The sequence below is a fragment of the Phascolarctos cinereus genome, unplaced genomic scaffold (assembly GCF_003287225.1).
Source record: "Phascolarctos cinereus isolate Bilbo 61053 unplaced genomic scaffold, phaCin_HiC Scaffold_4;HRSCAF=312, whole genome shotgun sequence".
Taxonomy (NCBI): Eukaryota; Metazoa; Chordata; class Mammalia; order Diprotodontia; family Phascolarctidae; genus Phascolarctos; species Phascolarctos cinereus.
Window position 1 is genome coordinate 269,081,179 of NW_027555847.1, and position 18,538 is coordinate 269,099,716.

The 18,538-nt window shown below is 38.6% G+C and overlaps 1 protein-coding gene across 1 annotated transcript in view; it reads right to left on the bottom strand.

Annotated features, from left to right (window-relative positions):
- SMU1 (SMU1 DNA replication regulator and spliceosomal factor) overlaps window positions 1-18,295 on the bottom strand; it is a 32,629-nt gene extending 14,334 nt beyond the window's left edge. The window contains exons 1-6 of the mRNA XM_021004547.2: window positions 18,155-18,295; window positions 16,942-17,152; window positions 12,420-12,572; window positions 7,779-7,889; window positions 7,050-7,178; window positions 5,016-5,135 (exon numbers count right to left, since the gene is read on the bottom strand). Coding sequence (XP_020860206.1) covers window positions 5,016-5,135; window positions 7,050-7,178; window positions 7,779-7,889; window positions 12,420-12,572; window positions 16,942-17,152; window positions 18,155-18,180 — 750 coding nt within the window. The 5' untranslated portion in view covers window positions 18,181-18,295. The remainder of the gene's footprint in view (window positions 1-5,015; window positions 5,136-7,049; window positions 7,179-7,778; window positions 7,890-12,419; window positions 12,573-16,941; window positions 17,153-18,154) is intronic.
- Window positions 18,296-18,538: the final 243 nt, after the last annotated feature.

The following is an 18,538-nucleotide window of genomic DNA, read 5'->3' on the forward strand; positions in this document are numbered from 1 at the left end:
GATGATAATGGGTGAGGTTACTGACCTGGGAGACCAGAAGAATGGTGGTGCCTTCAAGAGAAATTAGGAAAATGTGGAAGAGGGGATGATTTAGGGGGAAAGTTAACAAATGTAGTTTTGGACATGTTCAGCTTATCCAATTTGATATATCAAATAAGCAATTGGTGATGTGGGATTTAAGTTCAGGGGAGAGAATGGGGCTGGATCTGTAGCTCTGGAAGTTATCTGCAGAGAGACGATAGTTAAACCCATGGAAGCTGATGAGGTTACTAAAAGAGAGTCTAGAGGAAGAAAAGAACAGGGCCTTTGATTTATTTAAACGGTTAAAGATTCATGCAAATAATACCCAGGTTGTGGCTTAGTGATATGTGTAATCAGTTCATACATTGGAAAATCTTGAGGAATACCCATCTAGGGGCGTGTAATATGAGTGATGAGCCAGCAAAGGATTCTGAGAAGGGAAAACTAGGAGAGTGGTGTCATGAAAACCTAGAGGTATCAAATGTAGCAGGTAAGCTGAGAAGGATAAGGCCAAGGGCAGCTAGGTGGCGCAGTGGATTAGTGTACTGGTCCTGGACTCAGGAGGCCCTGAGTTCACAACCGGCCTCAGACACATAACGTTTACTATAACTGTGTGACCCTGGGCAAGTCACTGAACCTCTATTGCCCAACCAAAAAAAAAAAAAGAGAAGGATAAGGACTGAGAAAGACCATCAGATTTGGCAATTAAGAACATAAATAACAATGGAGAGAGCAGTTTCAGTTGGGTGTGATATGTTAAGAAGCTGAGAAGTGATTGAGGAGAGGAAATACTGATATTTCCAAATGGATGTTTGAAAGGAACCTTTAATTCAGGATGTCCAATTATCCTGCCTCCTCTCTGGCCTCCCCACACCCCTTCTCCTCTTTATAACTTCCTTATTCCTGTTGAGGGCATTACTATCATTTCAATCACTCAGATTTCCAGCCAGATTGCAGTAATCTGACTATAATCAGTTGCCGAGTCTTCTTGATTCTATTTTCACAGTATCTCTTGAATTCTGTCCCTTTCCTTCCACTCAAAATAGCCACCACTATAGTGCAGGACCATGTCATCTCTCACCTGGACTACTGCAACAACTCCTAATTTTCCTGCCGCTTGTCTTCTACTTTTCCAATACATCTTGCAAACAGTTGCCAAATTAATATTCCTAACAAATAGGTCCGGTGACATCACTACTCTGCTAAAAAGACTATAATAAACTCTATGAAAAACTCCAGCCTCTAGGATAAACTAAAAACTCCTCTGTTCATCACTTAAAACACTTTATAATCAGGCCCTAGCCTACTTTTCGAGGCTTAAAGTATATTATTCTCCTTCATATAGTTTTGTTCTAGCCAAAGTGGACTACTTGCTCTTCCTTATACATGACAGTGCATCTCCTATTTTGCCATGCCTAGAATGAACCCCCTCATGTCTATCCTCTAGACTCTTTAGCTTCCTTCAAGGCTCAATTATTTTTGCCTTTTTTACATTTATTTGTAATATCTCTGTGTTGTAATATATATCAATTTTTTTTAAAGTTTCACGTGGCGTTGAGAAATATAAATTTAGTAGTTTCATTTAGAAGCCATAAATCTTTTAGCTAAAAGCAATTTGTTCAGTTCCATTTTGCTCATCTTTCTGTTACATTTATCCAAAACTGAGAGAGACACTGAAATCTCCAACCACTACTGTGTTACTATGTGTTCTTGTAGTTCGGTTAATTTTTTCTTTATGAATTTAGACGTTAAGTCATTTGAAGCATATGTTTTATGTTGTTATCTGTTGTTGCCTATGGTTCCTTTAGCATAATAAAATTTCCTTGTTTATCCCTTTTTATGTTTTGAATGCTTGTTTTTGATTTGCTGACAGCATGACTGCAATTCCTGCTTTTTTGGACTTACTTAATGTACAGTAAATCGGTTTTTCTACCCCTCATTTTAATTCTGTGTATGTCTTTGTTTTTAAAATGTGTTTCTGTTAAGCAACAGACTGTGAGTTTTATTTTCTTATGTAGTCTGTCATGCTTTTTTTCATTTTACTGGACTGTTTAGTCTATTCCCATTTAAAGTTATAAGTTAGGTTTTTATTTCCCTCCATTTATCTTTAATATTTTTTTCCTCCAAACTGGGATTTTTTTCCTCTTCCTGTGTAAACATGGTACTGTCTTAAGTTAGTCCCACCTTGTTTATTATCCTTTTCTTTAGTGTTAAAAATTCTGCTTAACTTATTATTAGTTCTTTTTAAATTCTTCCTCTCTCCTTTCTAACCGCTCAAGTAAAATCAACCTTCAACTTTTAAAATTTCCTTTTTCGGCTTCTTTTTCTGAAAAGGATTTCTTTCTCTTATTTTCTTCATTATTTATCTTCCTTGTCTATTCTAGCCTTTTGATTTATGGCCCTTATGGTTATTTTATCCTTCTTTGTTTTCCTCAGGAATTAAAGCTTCTATGACAGCTTTTTTTGGTTGCTCTTCTAAATAGTTTCTGTTACTGCCTCATATATATATATATTCACCCTCCCCACCCTAGTCCCCTTTTCTACTGTGCCTCTCACTTAGAAATACCCATTCTTACAGGTGATAGAGAGAATTTCACCTCATGGAAGAAATTTTCCTATGTCCCTGGTTGTGTGATTCATTATTAACCTTTGCCCTTTCTATGGTTACTTTTCCCCCCATTTGCCTTGAAATTTCTTTCCAGGTCTATGTTCTCCTACTCTTCTGGGTGTCAACTGCCCTCAGAAGCTCTGACATGCTTCTCCTGAGGCAGGATGAGTGGTTCTTCTAATTACCAAAGCCCTAGAGATTCTGTCCAGTGTAAGCTCCTGATCTCCCTTTATATACCCTCTCTTCTCTACTTCTCTCTTAAGGTACTCATCAGTACCTTAAGCCATCACTAAAATAAGATTTTCCTATTTCTCATTCTCCACCCCCTAAATTCTTTCCTTTCCTTCCTTGCCCATTCTTTTGTATGCTCTCTTCTTCTCAAGAGACTAAAGAAGTTATTTTCCTTCATTGCTAGCTTCTGACTTAATTAGGGTACTTTACATACTCCCCTCTGTTTTCTTCCTTCTTCAGCACTTTTATGCATTCTCCTATTCTGTAATTTAGTCCTTTTTTTTTTAAAAAAGGTAACAATTCACCTGCAGGTGGGGGATGCTGTGAGGTTTAATTTGTGATGTTTCAGGCCTCTCTCCAATCACACTTCTATTTGACTTCTGCTTGCTGTCTTGTATGCATTTAGATAGAAATCTCTTAATGGTTGCCCTGTTATTTTGTCATTGTTACCCTTATTTGCTACTGTTTGTTTACCTTTCTTGTTTATCCATTGTCTAAGGGTATTTGAAAGGCAAATAATTTCTTGAGGTATGGTTTTTGTTCTAGGAATGTTTCAAATGCTTCTTTTTAATTGAGTGTCTATCTTTTTTCATTAATGGTTAGGCTCAGATTCGTAGAGCAGAATTATACCTTGGGCTCCTTTACTTTTTAAAATCTATTCATTCCATTTTCTCTGGTGATTTTGGGTGGGTACCAGAGTTTTGTGTTATTTGAATTTCTTTTGTATTTTGAGTTTTTTCTACTGGTCACTTGCATAATTTGTTGTCAGTGGAATAGTTAAATTTAACCATTAAGTCTCTTGAAATTTGAAGCGTAGATTTTTTTCCTACTGGAGGTAATCTATGGATTCTTTTAACTGGAACTTTGTTTTCTGTATTCAGAAGTTCTGGGTAGTTTTCTTATGTTACTTCTTGAATTATGGCATTCATATTTTTTGCTTGGGTTCTTCTGGGAGCCCTATAATCCTCAAGTTCTCTCTATGCACTCTGTTTCAAAAATCAATAGGTTTTATTCATATGGAAATAATATTTTCTTTTAATGTTGTTTTTTGCTTTTCACAGGCTATCTTTTACTTCTACGTATTTGTATTTATTCCCAATCAGTTATTCTTTCTCTTTCATTTCTTTGGTGAGACTTGGCATCATGAATTCAAGTTTTTGTATTTCGCTTTTCTGCTTTTACAATTCTTACTTCTTTTTCAAACCATCCAGGAATATCCTATGGTGGCTTCATACACTCTTAGGCATCCACAGGGTCTTCTGCTTCATAAGGTAGTGATTCATTTTCCTTTGTCTTACAATACTTATTTATAGATGTCTGTACTCTTTTACCTAATCTGGAGGACACAGTCATATCAGTTCTCCCCCCCCTTCTTACAGTTCCCTTTGATCTTTAGCTCTCTGATTGAGCTCTCTTGCAGCATAGAGCACCGCCATGCTGCTGCTGCAGCTTGAGCAAAGGCCTGCCTTTTGGATTTCCATGATACTGGGAAGAGGGAAGGGTAGAATTGAATTCTGTTGTGTTGGCTTGTTCTTCATTGCTACTCGAGTGTGGTGGGCAGTGGGGGAAGAGATACTGTGTGAGTGCATTAGGAGTTAAAGGATTAACCTTCTTTGCAGTTAGTTCCTTGAATTGTTAATTTTGTTTAAGTTCTTGGTGTCTTAGAACATGGTGGACAGCTGAAATGGCTTTATCTCTTGTGCATAACTTATTCTGGAGAGGTCTGAGAGGTCATGAGGATTGGAGAAAAGTGCTTATTCTGCCATCTTGTTGGTCACATGACCCCCACACTTTCTAGGCTCACTCAAGTGCAACTTATAACTGCAAGTTACTAGTTCCCTCCCATCCAAGTTACTTCTCTGTGTACATGTCGTTTTCTCCCAAAAGAACGTAACTTACTTGAAGGCAGGAATTGTTTCATTTTCATCTTTGTATTCCAAGAGCCTAAACAGGGCCCAGAACAGAGTAGGAACCCACAGATCCATTCCAACTAGCAGTCTTCTGTTTTCTTAACAACTCAGTTCTCTGTGACAGTTTCAGGAATATTGTTTTCTCTACCACATTTAAGAGTTCAGATTGTATAGCTAAAAAAAAAATCTATCTGTAGTCATCCACTCTTTCACTAGAAAATTTAAGCGCTTTAAATTTACATTACCTTCCTAATTTTTCCAGTTGTAAAGTTCCATACTTCAATAAATCCATCAACAGAGCCAGTTACCAGATACTGGCCATCTGGAGAAAATCGAGCACATTCCACATGTGATTTCTGGCCAAACTGTTTTAAACAAAAACAAAGAAAACATATTTTACCGAAGGCTTTTTCCCCCTCATCTAAACCCTAACCATCTGGCAATGCTGGACTATCTCACAGAATAAACTAAGATTTCCTTGGTTGGTCTCATTTAAAGTTGTGAAGGAAAAACTGAGAGAAAAGCAAATGTCTGCTTTCTAAGGGGTCTTTTCTTTGGAATTCCAGGATTTGTTGGCAGGAGCTAAGTCCTTTTCTTAGACTGTATTTTTGCCAAGGCCCTTCAGTTCAACCACTTTACTACTTTATAACAGGATTAATAGCAAAAAGTGGCACTAACAGACTGTATCAGATTCTATCTAGTTTCTCTCTAGGGGTAAACACTATATAAATATTTACAGGCATCACATTCACCTGTTAAGAGTTACACCTGAAAACTTCCCAAATATCCTTATTAATATTCATATAGACACTTTCAGTATTAATTGATTCCTATATATAGGCACTTTTCATTACTTAAATTAAGATAATGACATGATATGTTTTAATAGAGACAACACAACTCAGAAATCTTCACGTGTTCTTTATCTACTTTTTTCTTTGGGGGGTAGGGTGTATTTACCTGATGAAGAAGCTAAGGCTGAGACAGGTTAAGTGACCTGCCCAGGGGTCACATAGCGAGGCAGGATTTGAATTCGGATATTCCTGACTTCAAGTTCAGGACTCTATCCACTTTGCCAGTTAGATGTCTATTTACTGTGATAGAGTGGATAGAGAACTAACTTTGGAGTCAGGAGGCCATAGGTTCAAGGCCTGCCTCCGTCACATACTACCTATGTGACCATGAGCAAGTCACATAACCCCTCAAGGAGTCTTGATTTTATCAATACAAGGAACTCCCTCCACTGATGTAGAAGGGCAACTCATTTCTCGCTTATAGGCTTTGGGTTGGCTATAGCACTGAGGAGTTATGTGACTTTCCCATAGTGACACAGGTAGTATGTGATAAAGGCAAGTTAATTCTCTATCTATTATGTTACAAAAGCCTCTCTTTAGCTACTTCACGTTTATAAAAATGCTTAAGTACTTAATAGACACTTAACAGTCACCAAAAATAATCTTACTGTGAAAGTTTAAATATAATAAGATCAATTCAACATACTGTATCACTGTTAAAGATCTGAAAGATTGTAAAATGTTTTGTAATATTTTTAAATTAAATTTAATAAAGTATGGAGGCTGTTAACATAATGTAAATGGCAATATCACTGAATATAACCTTTCTTAAGTAATTCATAAATAATATGGATATTAAAAAATAGAAAAAAGCCAGCTTATAATCAGTAGCGCAGACTAGAAAAAAATAGAGATTAACATACTGCTGAACAAATACATCCCTAGAAATTATGCCAAATTTACACTTCTAATTTTCATTAATCTATGTGTAAAATTAAAAATTAATCCTATTTTTTATACTAATTGTCTTGACTTGAGAATAAGGAAATCGGGGTTTAAATCCTGGGTCTGACTGTAAACTGTTCTGGGTCTGTGAGCAAGTCACTGACACTTCTCTGAGCCCAAGTTTCCCCTCTGAATTCAACAAATATTTATTTCCATTTGTAGAATGGGGGCAATAGTACCTGATCTACTTTACAGAGCTACTGTGAGGAAACAGTAAGTGTCATGTCTCTGAGACTGGATTTGAACTCAGGTCTTTCTGACTCCAAGGCCAGAACTTTATCCACTGCATCACCTAGCTGTCCTGGAAAGAACTTTTCAAACCTTAAAATACTATATAAATTTGAGTTATTATGTCTGGGATTAGGGCTGCAACATTCTTAATAGCAGACAGGAGTACGTCAGACACTAGATACAATACTGAAGTTATATTAAAAAAATGATAGTTGGCCAAGTAAGAGAAAATACATTATAAGTACTCACCTTAATGTGTCTGCTTAACTGTGTAGGAAACTTCTCTTCTTCCACATCTTTTACAGCTGCTTTACCTCTGAACAAATCAATAGTCATACCAGGAGGAAGCAAACCTTGGTGCTGTTGCCACTTCAAAGCCTAAAAAGATATTTAAAGAAATTCAATTTAAAACATAAGAAAATTGATTGTTCTACAGCCTAATCATAACATAGTGGAATCTTGTTTTGATAATTTTCAGAACACAGACTGGCAAATAGTTCAAGGCTACTCATGAAGCTGTAATAACACCAAAGAAAGTAAAGAAGGAAAGTTAGTAAAAGGAAAGATGAAGATGAAGTTGAACACTGTGTAAATACAATGACCAAGCTTGACTCTGAAGAATAAAGAAGAAAATGTATCTCCCTCCCTTTTGCAGAAGTGAGGAGGAACACAGAATAATGTACTGTTAGATTAGTTAATGTATTGATTAGCTTTGCTGAAATGTCTTTTACCTCTCTTTCAATTTTTTGTTATACGGGATAGATCTCTGGGGACAGGATATATTTGGAAATGAAAGTGATATAAAAATAAAGGGTATTAATGAAAAAGGAAGAAAGATTAGATTTATTTAATTTTCTGAGTACCTTCCTTGGTAGCCTTGAGGGATCAGCTGTTGAAATATAAACAGAACTTAGTTTGGGGGAAGACCTTTTTAAATTTGTGAAGCCAATTTATACACGATAATGCACAGTCCTTTACCTGTCCCAACAGTGCCATGAGACGAGATGGAGGTACAACACTGACTTCTCCAGCTAAAGCCTGTGCAATTGCTGCTCTTCTTTTCTCCTTGCTGCTTCCGTCTGGATATGCCTGGTAAAGGGCCAGAAGTGAGAATCACTACAGGCAGAAGTGGTTATAAGGCACTGATAAAATCATTTTGAAAAATCTCATTATCACTCTAAAATCACTATCACTCTGGAAAACTATCTGAACTATGAAATACAGGTTTAATTTTTAAAAGGCTTCAAATCTGCATACCTAATTTTCAGAGAATCATAAGAGGAATGAAAACATAAAGTCACCTTGTACATTATTATGTTTAAAGTAGTTTAAATAATTGTTGATCATTGTTCATACTATTCTTAAAAACTTTTCAAAAAACGAGACTCAACATACCAAGACAACTTTTTTCTCCTCCTTTTCTCTTCCCTAACTGTTCTCTAATTCCCTCTCCAGAAGTTGTTCTAAACCTCTTTTCTTGTCAAGTCTTCCACACCATCTCCTCCCCACTGCCTCCTTTTTACCTGAGGACCTAACACGCTTTATTGAGAAAAGAGAGGCCATTTGCCTCTTCCCTACATCTTGGAACTCCTTGACATCATCACCATCATCCCCCGCCCCGGTCCCAATTTACTCTAGTCTCTGACGAAGAGGTGATCCTTCTCTTTATCTCTGATTTTATTCCCTTCCATCTTTTCTTTCTTTTTCTTTTAAATTTTTAGGCAATTGCGGTTAAGTGACTTGCCCAGGGTCACACAGCTATTAAGTGTCAAGTATTTGGTCTGAGGCTGGATTTGAACTCATGTCCTTCTGACTTCAGGGCTGGTGCTCTATCCATTATGCCATCTAGCTGCGCCCCCCCCCATCTTTTTCCATCATTATCCCTACCTCTCTTTTTAAACTTTAATATCGCCACCTTCCCTGATTCTTACAAACACATCCAAGTCTGTCCACCCCTGAAAAAACTCTAATTAGTCTTTACCAACTCCTCCAGTGATCATTCTGTATCTCCCTCCACGAGCACACCAAAATTCCCAGAAAAAGCTGTTTCCACTTCCTCTCCTCTCACTCATTCACTTTTTGATCCTTCGCAATCTGGCTTTTAGACCCTCATCATTCATCTGAAGCTTCTCCCTCCAAAGTGTTCTATAATTTCTTAACTGCTAAACCAATCAACAAGCACTTGTTAAGTGACTTCTAGTGTCAGTACTGTGCTGAGCTTGGGGATACAATAGATAAGACAATTCTACTTTCAAGAAGCCTATATTCTGCCAGGGAAGACAACATATACATATGGAATAAATACATACATAGAATAAACACAAAATAAATGCAAGGCAGTTAGGGAGTGTGGGTGGGCATGAGCAGTTGGGATATCTGAGTGGTATCTTGAAGGAATCAAGGGATCTGTGACAAAGTGGTAAAGAGACTGCATTTTCCATGCATGGGGGACACGCCAGCAAAAAATGCACAAGACAGGAGAAGGAAGGCTCCTATGAAAGAGAGGACAGGTTGGCTGCACTAGAGTGTGAAGGAAGGAGAGTAAGACACTAGAAATATAGGTTGGTACTGGCTTGTGAAAGGCTTAAAAATCTCATTCTTCTTGATTTCTGTGTAAGATCTGACAGTTTTCACAACCCTTTTCTCCTGGCCTGGCACTTAGGCCTCTCTGGGCTTTTGTGACACTGTTCTCTCATGGTTCTCTTCTTCCCCGTCTGGCTGTTTTCTCTCAACCTCCTCTGCTGGTTCACCATCTACATCACGTCTCCTAACTGAGGGTCTAAGATTAAGTTCTGAGCCCGCTTCCAATCTCACTCACTCACTTGGTGAACTCATTATTTCCCCTGCGTTTAGTTATCCTCTCCATGCAGATAATTCCCAGATTTGTTAATCCATCTCATCTCCCTTCAGCTTAAGCTATGGATCTCCAGTTGTCAAGCGAGTATTTCAAACTCAGCATGTCCAAAATCGAACCTGGTATCTTTCTGAACAAAACCATATCTCTTCTGAATTTCTTTTTTTCTGTTGAGAGTACCACCATTCTTCCAGGCCCCCAACTTCCCAACCTCAGAGTTATATCTCTAACTCCTCATGCTCCTTCACCTCACATGTCCATTTAGATACCAAAACTTATCATTTCTACCTGTACAAATTATTTCTTGTAGTTGATGCCTTCTCTCTAATTACCTGGACACCGATGTAGCTCAGGCCTTTACTGTCTCTCACTTGCACTGCAGATGAGGATATTGCAATGGTCTCCAAATTGGCCATCTTAACTGGTCTCTCCCTTCTCTAAATCTATCTTTCACCCTTCTGCTAAAGTGATTTTTCTAAAGTACAAGTGCTACCATGCCCTTCCCTACTCAATAAACTTGGGCTCTGTGAACTTAATTTTTTTAAAATAACAGTTTCACCATAATTGGCTTCCTTTGTATGTAAGGAATGTATTTTACTTATTACTATTATTTATAATTTTTATTTATTTATTTATAAATTATTTCTAAGCCTATGTATTTTATGCTGCTAAAAACATTATCCTGAAAGGGGGTTCAACAGGCTTCACCAGACTGCCCAGAGGTCTATGACACACAAAAAGGTTAAGAACCCCTGATCTATTGTTTCTGAGGATAAAATATGAACTATTCTATTTGACATTTAAAACTCTTCATAATCTGACCCAAACTAACTTTTCAGCCTTATTAAACATTAGTTGCCTTCTTTATTGCTCACACATGACATAACCTTCCATTTCCCAATTCCATATTCTTACCCTATATCATATGTACCGCTTGCCTATCCTCTTCTCACTTCCACCTCTAAGCATCTTTTGTTTCTTTCGAAACTTTGCTCAAGTGCTACTTTCTACACAAAACCTTTCCTGATTCCCACCCACAGCTAGTGCCCTACTCCCATGCCAAATTTACTTTGTATTTATTGCATATATGTTTTTATTCATGAACATCTTATCTACCCTGATAAAATGTAACCTCCTTGAGAGAAGGAATTGTTTCATTTTTGTCTATGCATCCCCAGGGCCCACACAGTAGGCATTAATAAATGTTTGATGATGTATTCCCAGGATAACTTTTCACTCTACCAACTCTTATAGTCAAGAGGTTGTTCTGTTTCTTTCATTCATTTTAAACAACGCTGAATTTAGCTCAGAAATTTAAGTACATTAGTTTTACTCTCCTATTTTCTATGCACTTTCTTACTTCATCATTCTGGTACTATTACATCCTTACTTCCTGCCAGTCCATTAGTGAGAGCTAATTTTTTTTTAAAGGCAATTGGGGTTTAGTGACTTGCCCAGGGTCACACAGTTAGTAAGTGTCAAGTGTTTGGCCTGAGACTGGATTTGAACTCAGGTCCTCCTGACTTCAGGGCCGGTACTCTACCCACTGCTCCACCCAGCTGCCCCAAGAGAGCTAAACATTTCGATAAGGAAGAAGACAAACTATTAAGAGGCAGGAAAGTACACTGGTATTTGGAGATATTGATTAATTAATTAATTAAAATCCCACCTCTACCACTTTTAAGCCATGTGAATCTTGGCATCCCCACTTTGGAACCTTCACCTTTCTATGCCAAACATATTTGTATTGCCCACTACCAGCGTTGTTATGAGCAAAGAATTTTTAAAGTACTATGTAAATGTGAGGCACTATTACTAAAATTAGCCTTTTAGATTAGCTGAATTTCAGTTATCATGTTCATGCTAATTACAGACAGAAGCATCTTAGAGGAGACAATATAATTCACACTTGAGACTACCATGGAAAACTCTAACGCTTGTGGCTTGGCAAAGTGTGTACATCAGCATCCACATTTTCATATACTTACATACATACCCAAAAGATCCCTCCAAAAAAGTGTGTTCAAAAAGTGTCTATACCAACACGGAAAGTCTATTAGAATTCTGAACAATTTTACTTTACTCACCATACAACTACCTGATGTGAAAAAGGAAGCATTTAGAAAATAGATAAAAAAAGAACCTAAGTGATGCAAATTTCTAGGGGCATCATGGAAAGAGCACTGAACTTGGATTCAAAAGTGCTGAATTTCTGCCTCTTTATATTTATGTGACCTTAGGAAAATCATATAATCTATAGAGGCCTCACTTTTTCTTATCTGTTAAATTAAGGAGTGGATTTTAATCTTTTTTTTTTTTTGGTCATGGACTCTTCTCCCTCACCTTTAACAGTCTACTGAAGCCAAAGGGCCCTTTCTCAGAATGTTTTTAAATGAATAAAACAAGATGTATAATGTCATAAAGCAAACCAATGATACTAAAATACAGTTATACATAAATATATTTATTTATTTTTTGGTGAGGCAATTGGGGGCTAAGTGACTCGCCCAGATCACACAGCTAGTGTTATGTGTCTGAGGCTGGATGTGAACTTAGGTCCTCCTGACTCCAAGGCTGGTGCTCTATCCACTTCGCCACCTAGATGCCCCTTCAAAATATTTTTTAAAAAAGTTTATGGACACTAGGTTAAGAACCACTACAAACGTTAGATTATTGCTAAGGTCCCTTGCAATCTAACACCCTTTTGTAGTCTTCAAATTAACGAGGTAACAGATCTGCTAATATTTTCAATGTTACAAGCATACCTCACGAGGATCAAAATAGGACCTGGCTAAGAGGTTCTCAAGATGAATGTATCTCTCTGGCTGAGTTTGTTTTAACATGATCATGGGGTCAGTCTGTCTCAGAAGAGATCTGGCAGCACCCAATTCACGAAGTTCTATTAATTCCAGGACAACCTAGACAATTATGAGAAAGAAAGATTTAGCATTTTCAAGGACTTCTTATAGCTAAAAATTTCAGTTACATTTTTGAACTAAAAATATTGCTAAGAGATCATCAGTTATTAGGAAATTAAAATTTTTCTTTTACCTGGTTGGCCTACAAAAGTGACTATACCATTGTTTAAATTCTGCAATCTTCAGCTATCATTTTTTATCTACTGGTTTTCCTTCCTTTCGGCATATAGATACAGGCATACATAATTTTATTATGTTTTGCTTTATTGTGCTTTGCAGATATTGTGTTTTTTACAAATTGAAGGTTTGTGGCAATTCTGTATCAAGCAAGTCTATCAAAGCAATTTTTCCAACAGCACGTGCTCATATTGTGTTTGTGTCACATTTTGGTAATTCTTGAAGTATTTCCCACTTTTTCATTATTATTATATCTGTTACGGTGATCTGTGATCAGTGATCTTTGAAGTTACTATTGTAATTGTTTTGGTGCACCACAAACTGTGCCCACATTGTAAGAGGGTGAACTCAACTGATAAATGTGTGCTCTGACAGCTCCCTCTCTCTCTCTCCTCCCGAGGCCTCCCTATTCCCTGAGACACAATATTGAAATCAGGCCAATTAATAACCGTACAATGGCCTCTAAGTGTTCAAGTGAAAGGAGCAGTCAACCCATGCGGCAAACTTTGTTGTTGTCCTTTTATTTTAGGCAACTGCCACAGCCACCCCAACCTTCAGCAACCACCCCCTGATTACTGAGCAGCCATCAACATTAAGGATTTCCTTTTGGTAATGACTGTACTCATAATAGTAAAAGAGATATGAAGCAACTTCTCCATTTTTACTTTAAGCAATTCAATCAACAAACATTTATTAAGCATAACACAAAGACAAATGTGAAAGAGGTCCTGACCTTAAGGAGCTTATTAAGTGCTTACTACGTGCAACACTATCCTAGGTACCTGCTGGGGATACAAAGACAAAAAAAAACCCAGCCCCTATTCTCAAAGACATTGTATTCTCCTGGAGGTGAGTGAAGTGTGGGTGCGTGCATGTGCACATGTATGCTGTGCAGCGTGGTGGTGTGGCTGGTAGGCCATAACGGGTACGTAAATAAAGAAAACACAAGGTAGGGAGTGATGGGGGCAAAGGAGGGAACCAAAGTGCTTTAATAATATTTGAGTAGGGAGATAACACTTTTGGTTGGGAGATGAGAAAGTTGAGATGGGTTAGACCTTACAGTAAGAAGTTTTTGAAAGACATGGATGAGGAAGGAGTACATGCTAAATAAAAGACCTGTTGCAAAGCATGGAGGTGAGAGGCAGCATGTTGAATTTGGAGAATATCTTTCCAGTATGATAAATCAACCAACATTTATTAAGTGCCTACTATGTGATAGACACCGTGCTAGATTGCGAAGTATAGTACCTGAGGGAGGTAATGTGAAAAACTGCTAGTAAAGAAGACTACAGGCCTAATGTGGAAGGCCTTAAATGCCAGGCCAAGGCGTGTGTAATTTATCCTGTAGGACTTTTGAGCCGAGGAGTGACATGTTTGGACCTGAGCGTTCAGAAGGCTATTTTGGCAGTTATGTGAAGGATAGTTTAAACAGAGGCGAGAGAACAGAAGCAAATCAGTGAAAAGCCCATTATGTAAAGGCTAGAGGTAATAAGGGTCTGAACTAGGGTGTTGATGGTAAAAATGGGGAAAAAAGGATGAATGTCAGAAATACTTGGGAGGTAGATATGACAGAACTTGACAAACGACTGGATGGGGGAGAAGAAACAGTCAAAGATGTCTAGGAGATTTTTAGCTTAGGTGATTGGGAAGATAATGTTATCAACAGAAATAGGGAGGTTGAGAGGAAGATGGGTTTGGGGATGGGGATGGTGGTGACGGAATTTTTAGTTCAGTTTTGGACAAGCTGAATTTGAGGTGGGACATTCAGTGAAGATGTCCATTAGGCAGATGGATATGTAGGACTGAGGAACTCAGGGAAGAGATTAGGGTTATGCAGATTTGACATTAACTGCATAGACGTGATAAATGAACCCATGGAAGCAGATGAGATCACTAAAGCAAAGCATGTAGAAAGGAAAGAGAAAAAAGCCTAGGACAAAGCACTGGGGGAATATTTAAAAAGCCAGGAGGAGGAGCATAAACCAGAAAAAAAAATGAGAAGGAATGGCCTACATAAGAATGAAGAAGGGGTGAATCATTTTCTTCTTGAAATTATCCAGTTTACTTCCTGTGACTTCTCTATCTCTTGTTTCATCATGAACTCTTCCTCATCCAGAGATCTAGCAGGTAATTTCTTTCATGTTCCACTAATTTGCATATATCACACTTTAAATTTAAATAGTATACCCACTGTTTTTTAAAGTTATCTTTGGTAATCTGACTAGTATAGCATTGAATAAATTAGATTAGGTAGTATTGTCATTTTTATTATATTGGCGCAGGCTACTAATTAATAATAAGAAATTCATATTTCTTCAATTATTTAGCTCTGTATTTGAGTAAAGAGTATTTTATGATAGTGTCCATTCAATGTGTCTTCCCAGGCAGGCTCCCAAGTATTTTATATTGTTAGTAGTTTTAAAAAATGGAATTCCTCTTTCTTTTCCTGCTGGGTTTTGCTAGCAACATAAAGAAAGACTGATGATTTGTGTGGGTTTATTTTAAATCCTGCAATTTTGCTGAAGTTGTTAATTGTTTCAATTAGCTTTTTAGTTGACTCTCTAGGGTTCTCTGTGATAGGTTGGTTTCCTCAGTGCCTATATGTATTCCTTCAAGATCTTTTTGTCTTATTGCTATAGCTAGCATTTCTACAACAAGACTGAATAGTAATGGCGATAAGAGACATCCTTACTCCACCCCTGATCTTAATGGAAAGGCGTCTTAGTTTATTCTTATTACAAATAATGCTCGATCTTGGTTTTAGATAGATATTACTCATCATTTCAAGAAAAGCCCCATTTATTCCCATGCTTTCTAGTGTTTTAAACAGGAAATGTTGCATTTTGTCAAAAGCCTTTTCTGTCGCTGAATATATGAATTTTATTTTTTGCTGTTAATATGATAAACTATACTTGTAGTTTTCCTAATATTTTGTATTGCTGGTATGGACTCTGAAGTACCTTCCAACTCTAAGGTTGTGGTTTTTCTGGTCAGAAAAGGAGGATGAAGGCTGAGAGAGTAGAAACTAAGAGAAGCACATGAATTTAGAAGGACAATCCATGAGAGCAGATAGTATAGCGGTCAAGAATGAGTGTTTACAAGAGGCCACTGGATTTAATAGTTAAAAGGCCATTAGGGATCTTTGAGAGAGTCTTAACAGTGATTTTTAAGGCAGAACTGTGAAACTTGAAAGCCAGACTGTAAGGGGTTGAGGAGAAAATGGGTAGGAAGTGGTGGAAGCAAATGTAGTGTATCTTTCAGCACTTTCAGAACGGAAAGGGAGGAGAGATTTGGATGTTTGGATGGCAATTTTCAGATACCGCAAGATTAGGGAAGGTGGGGGAGAACATGTTTGTAGGTAACAAGGAAAAAGCTAGGCAATGGGGAGAAACTGAAGATGTGAGACACAATAACTACTGGCATAAGCTGGAGGAAAAAGGATCAAAGAAACAGATTTTGGTATTAACCTTTACAAAGAGAAGGATCACTTCATTCTCTTGAGACCTGAAAAAAGGAGGTGAGGATGAGTGTTCTGAGGTGTGGAAGAAACAATGAGGATGCTTAACTTTTGAGAGGTATTAGGGGAGAAGCTGAAAGCTTGAGAAGGTTTGTAACAGCTATTGAAAGAAAAGGATAGCTGTGCAGTGTTTGAATGCTCAGCAGAGGTTAAATAATATACGTTTGTTGTAGATTCGGTCTATACAGTTTCACTATTTTCCGTAGCAACATCCATTAGCTCTGGAGTAGGTAAAGAGGAATGGGAGTGACCAGGGTTGAGTTGAGAACAATGGGCTTAAGAAAACGGTATTTAAAGGTGCAGATCAGTGAACTGGTTTACATAGGGCTAAAACTGTGGGAGAGAGAAATGTGGCCTGAATAAGGGTGAATAACTGGGAGAACTAAGAGGGACTGAAGGACCAGCATCACAGTGAGGATGAAGAACAAGTTTAGGAGCAGAGGGACAGTGGTAGAGGCAGAAGGATAGAATACTGACCAGAGAAGGGAGAAAATTTTAATAAAAGTTAAATGTCTTGAATACAGGCAATTTTATTACTGAGTTAAGAATTCTCCTTTGGATCTTTTGCTACTAGAGAAATAAAAATGGAATGGCATTCATGCCTGAACATACTCATACCACTATGTATTTCAAAGGGGATGAATCATGCTAAAAGAACATAAACATAAATTTTACCTGTTCATAGAGGTCAATCAGTGTTTTGTCTGGCAATTTCAGGGACTGTATAGCTTGCAAAACAGTATCCCAATGACCACTGTTAATATCTGCTACAAAACTCTCTATGCTGTCCACAGTATTCAGTGACACAGTTGTCTCTTCCTGCAAAGTGGCTAAGGCTCGATGTAAACTATTTTCCTTCAAGTACTGCATGATGAGACGTATAACACTAAAAAAAGAAGAAATTGCAGATTTAGAGCTGTAAAGGGGCATGAAGATGACTAAACCCAACCCCTTAATTTTACAGATGATAAAACTGAAGTTCAGAGAGGTTAAATGACTTGCTCACGGTTAACACACTAGCAAGAAACTGAAATGGGGTTGGAACTAACTTCCAGATTCCAAGTCCGGTGCTCTTTCCTCTGTATCATGTTGCTTCTCATTAAAAAAAAAAAAGCAACACATAACCTTAAGGTTAACAGATTCATGCTCTAGGGAATTCGCTAGCCAGGGTGGTGCTTGTCCAGGAATTGAAAGGTATTTTTGTTAAGAACCACAAATACATAAATCAACAACGCTATTTCTATTTCCTACCTTAGTGTCTTCACCACTCGCTTTTGAATTATTTATCACTGTATATGTACAAGTTTAGACTTGCTCCCTCTACCTTAATATACAAAAATGCTTTATTAATACAAAGTGCTTTATTATTAGTTAGCTCTCAACTATGTTAAGAGTGTGGGAAGGAGGCAGATGAACGCACTTGTAAACTACGATGACAGACAGCCCTCAGAAAGGGCTGGCTGAATCCTCACACAGAGCCTTGGTACAGAGGCCCAGGGGTCATCAGTGCCACGGGCTGGGGAGGGGCAGCGGGAAGAAGGCTGGGGGGGGACGACCCATGCGTGATCGTAGGCAAGTCACGCCCGCTTCTGGCCTCAGTTTCCTCATATGTAAGATGAAAATATCGGACCAGAGGGCATTATGGGGTTCCTTCCAGGCTCTCTGCCCCACGACCCTAGGGTTTTCGGTAATTTCTCTTAGCGGATTAAGAGGACCGCAAAGAGGGGCGGGAGCGAGCCGCCGGAGGTGGGGGCGAGGGGGAGGCTCACTCCGGGCCGGCTCTGGACTCCAGGCCGCAGGATTCGTCTCTGCCCTCCCGCCTCCTTCTCCCCTCTCGCGGGGCCCGACCCCTCTCGACCCTCGCCTTTCCCCAGTTCCCGGCACTTACTCTGACGACTCGATTTCAATCGACATCTTGACTCTCCCGGAGAACCGCCACTGAACTCGGGGATTGAGGGGGTGGGAAGCTCAACCTGGACACACCGAGAGGGGGAAACGCAGTCCACTTCCGGTACCCGCTCGCGTCACTTCCGCCCGGCGCCTTCCTCGCTGCAGCTCCTGGGCGAATGGGGGTGTCCTGTGGAAAGGGATGAGAGGCCGCTTGTCACGTGACCCCGTCAGACGAGGGGTGGGTGGGGGGATTGGGGCCTCAGCGGGAGGGCCCTGTGGCTTAGGTTGCTTATCGGCCTCTGGAGGCTGGGCTGAGACACCTGTAGATTTAGCATTTTACCACTAGGAGAGGACTTCACAGAGCAATCCTTCCTTTTCACTT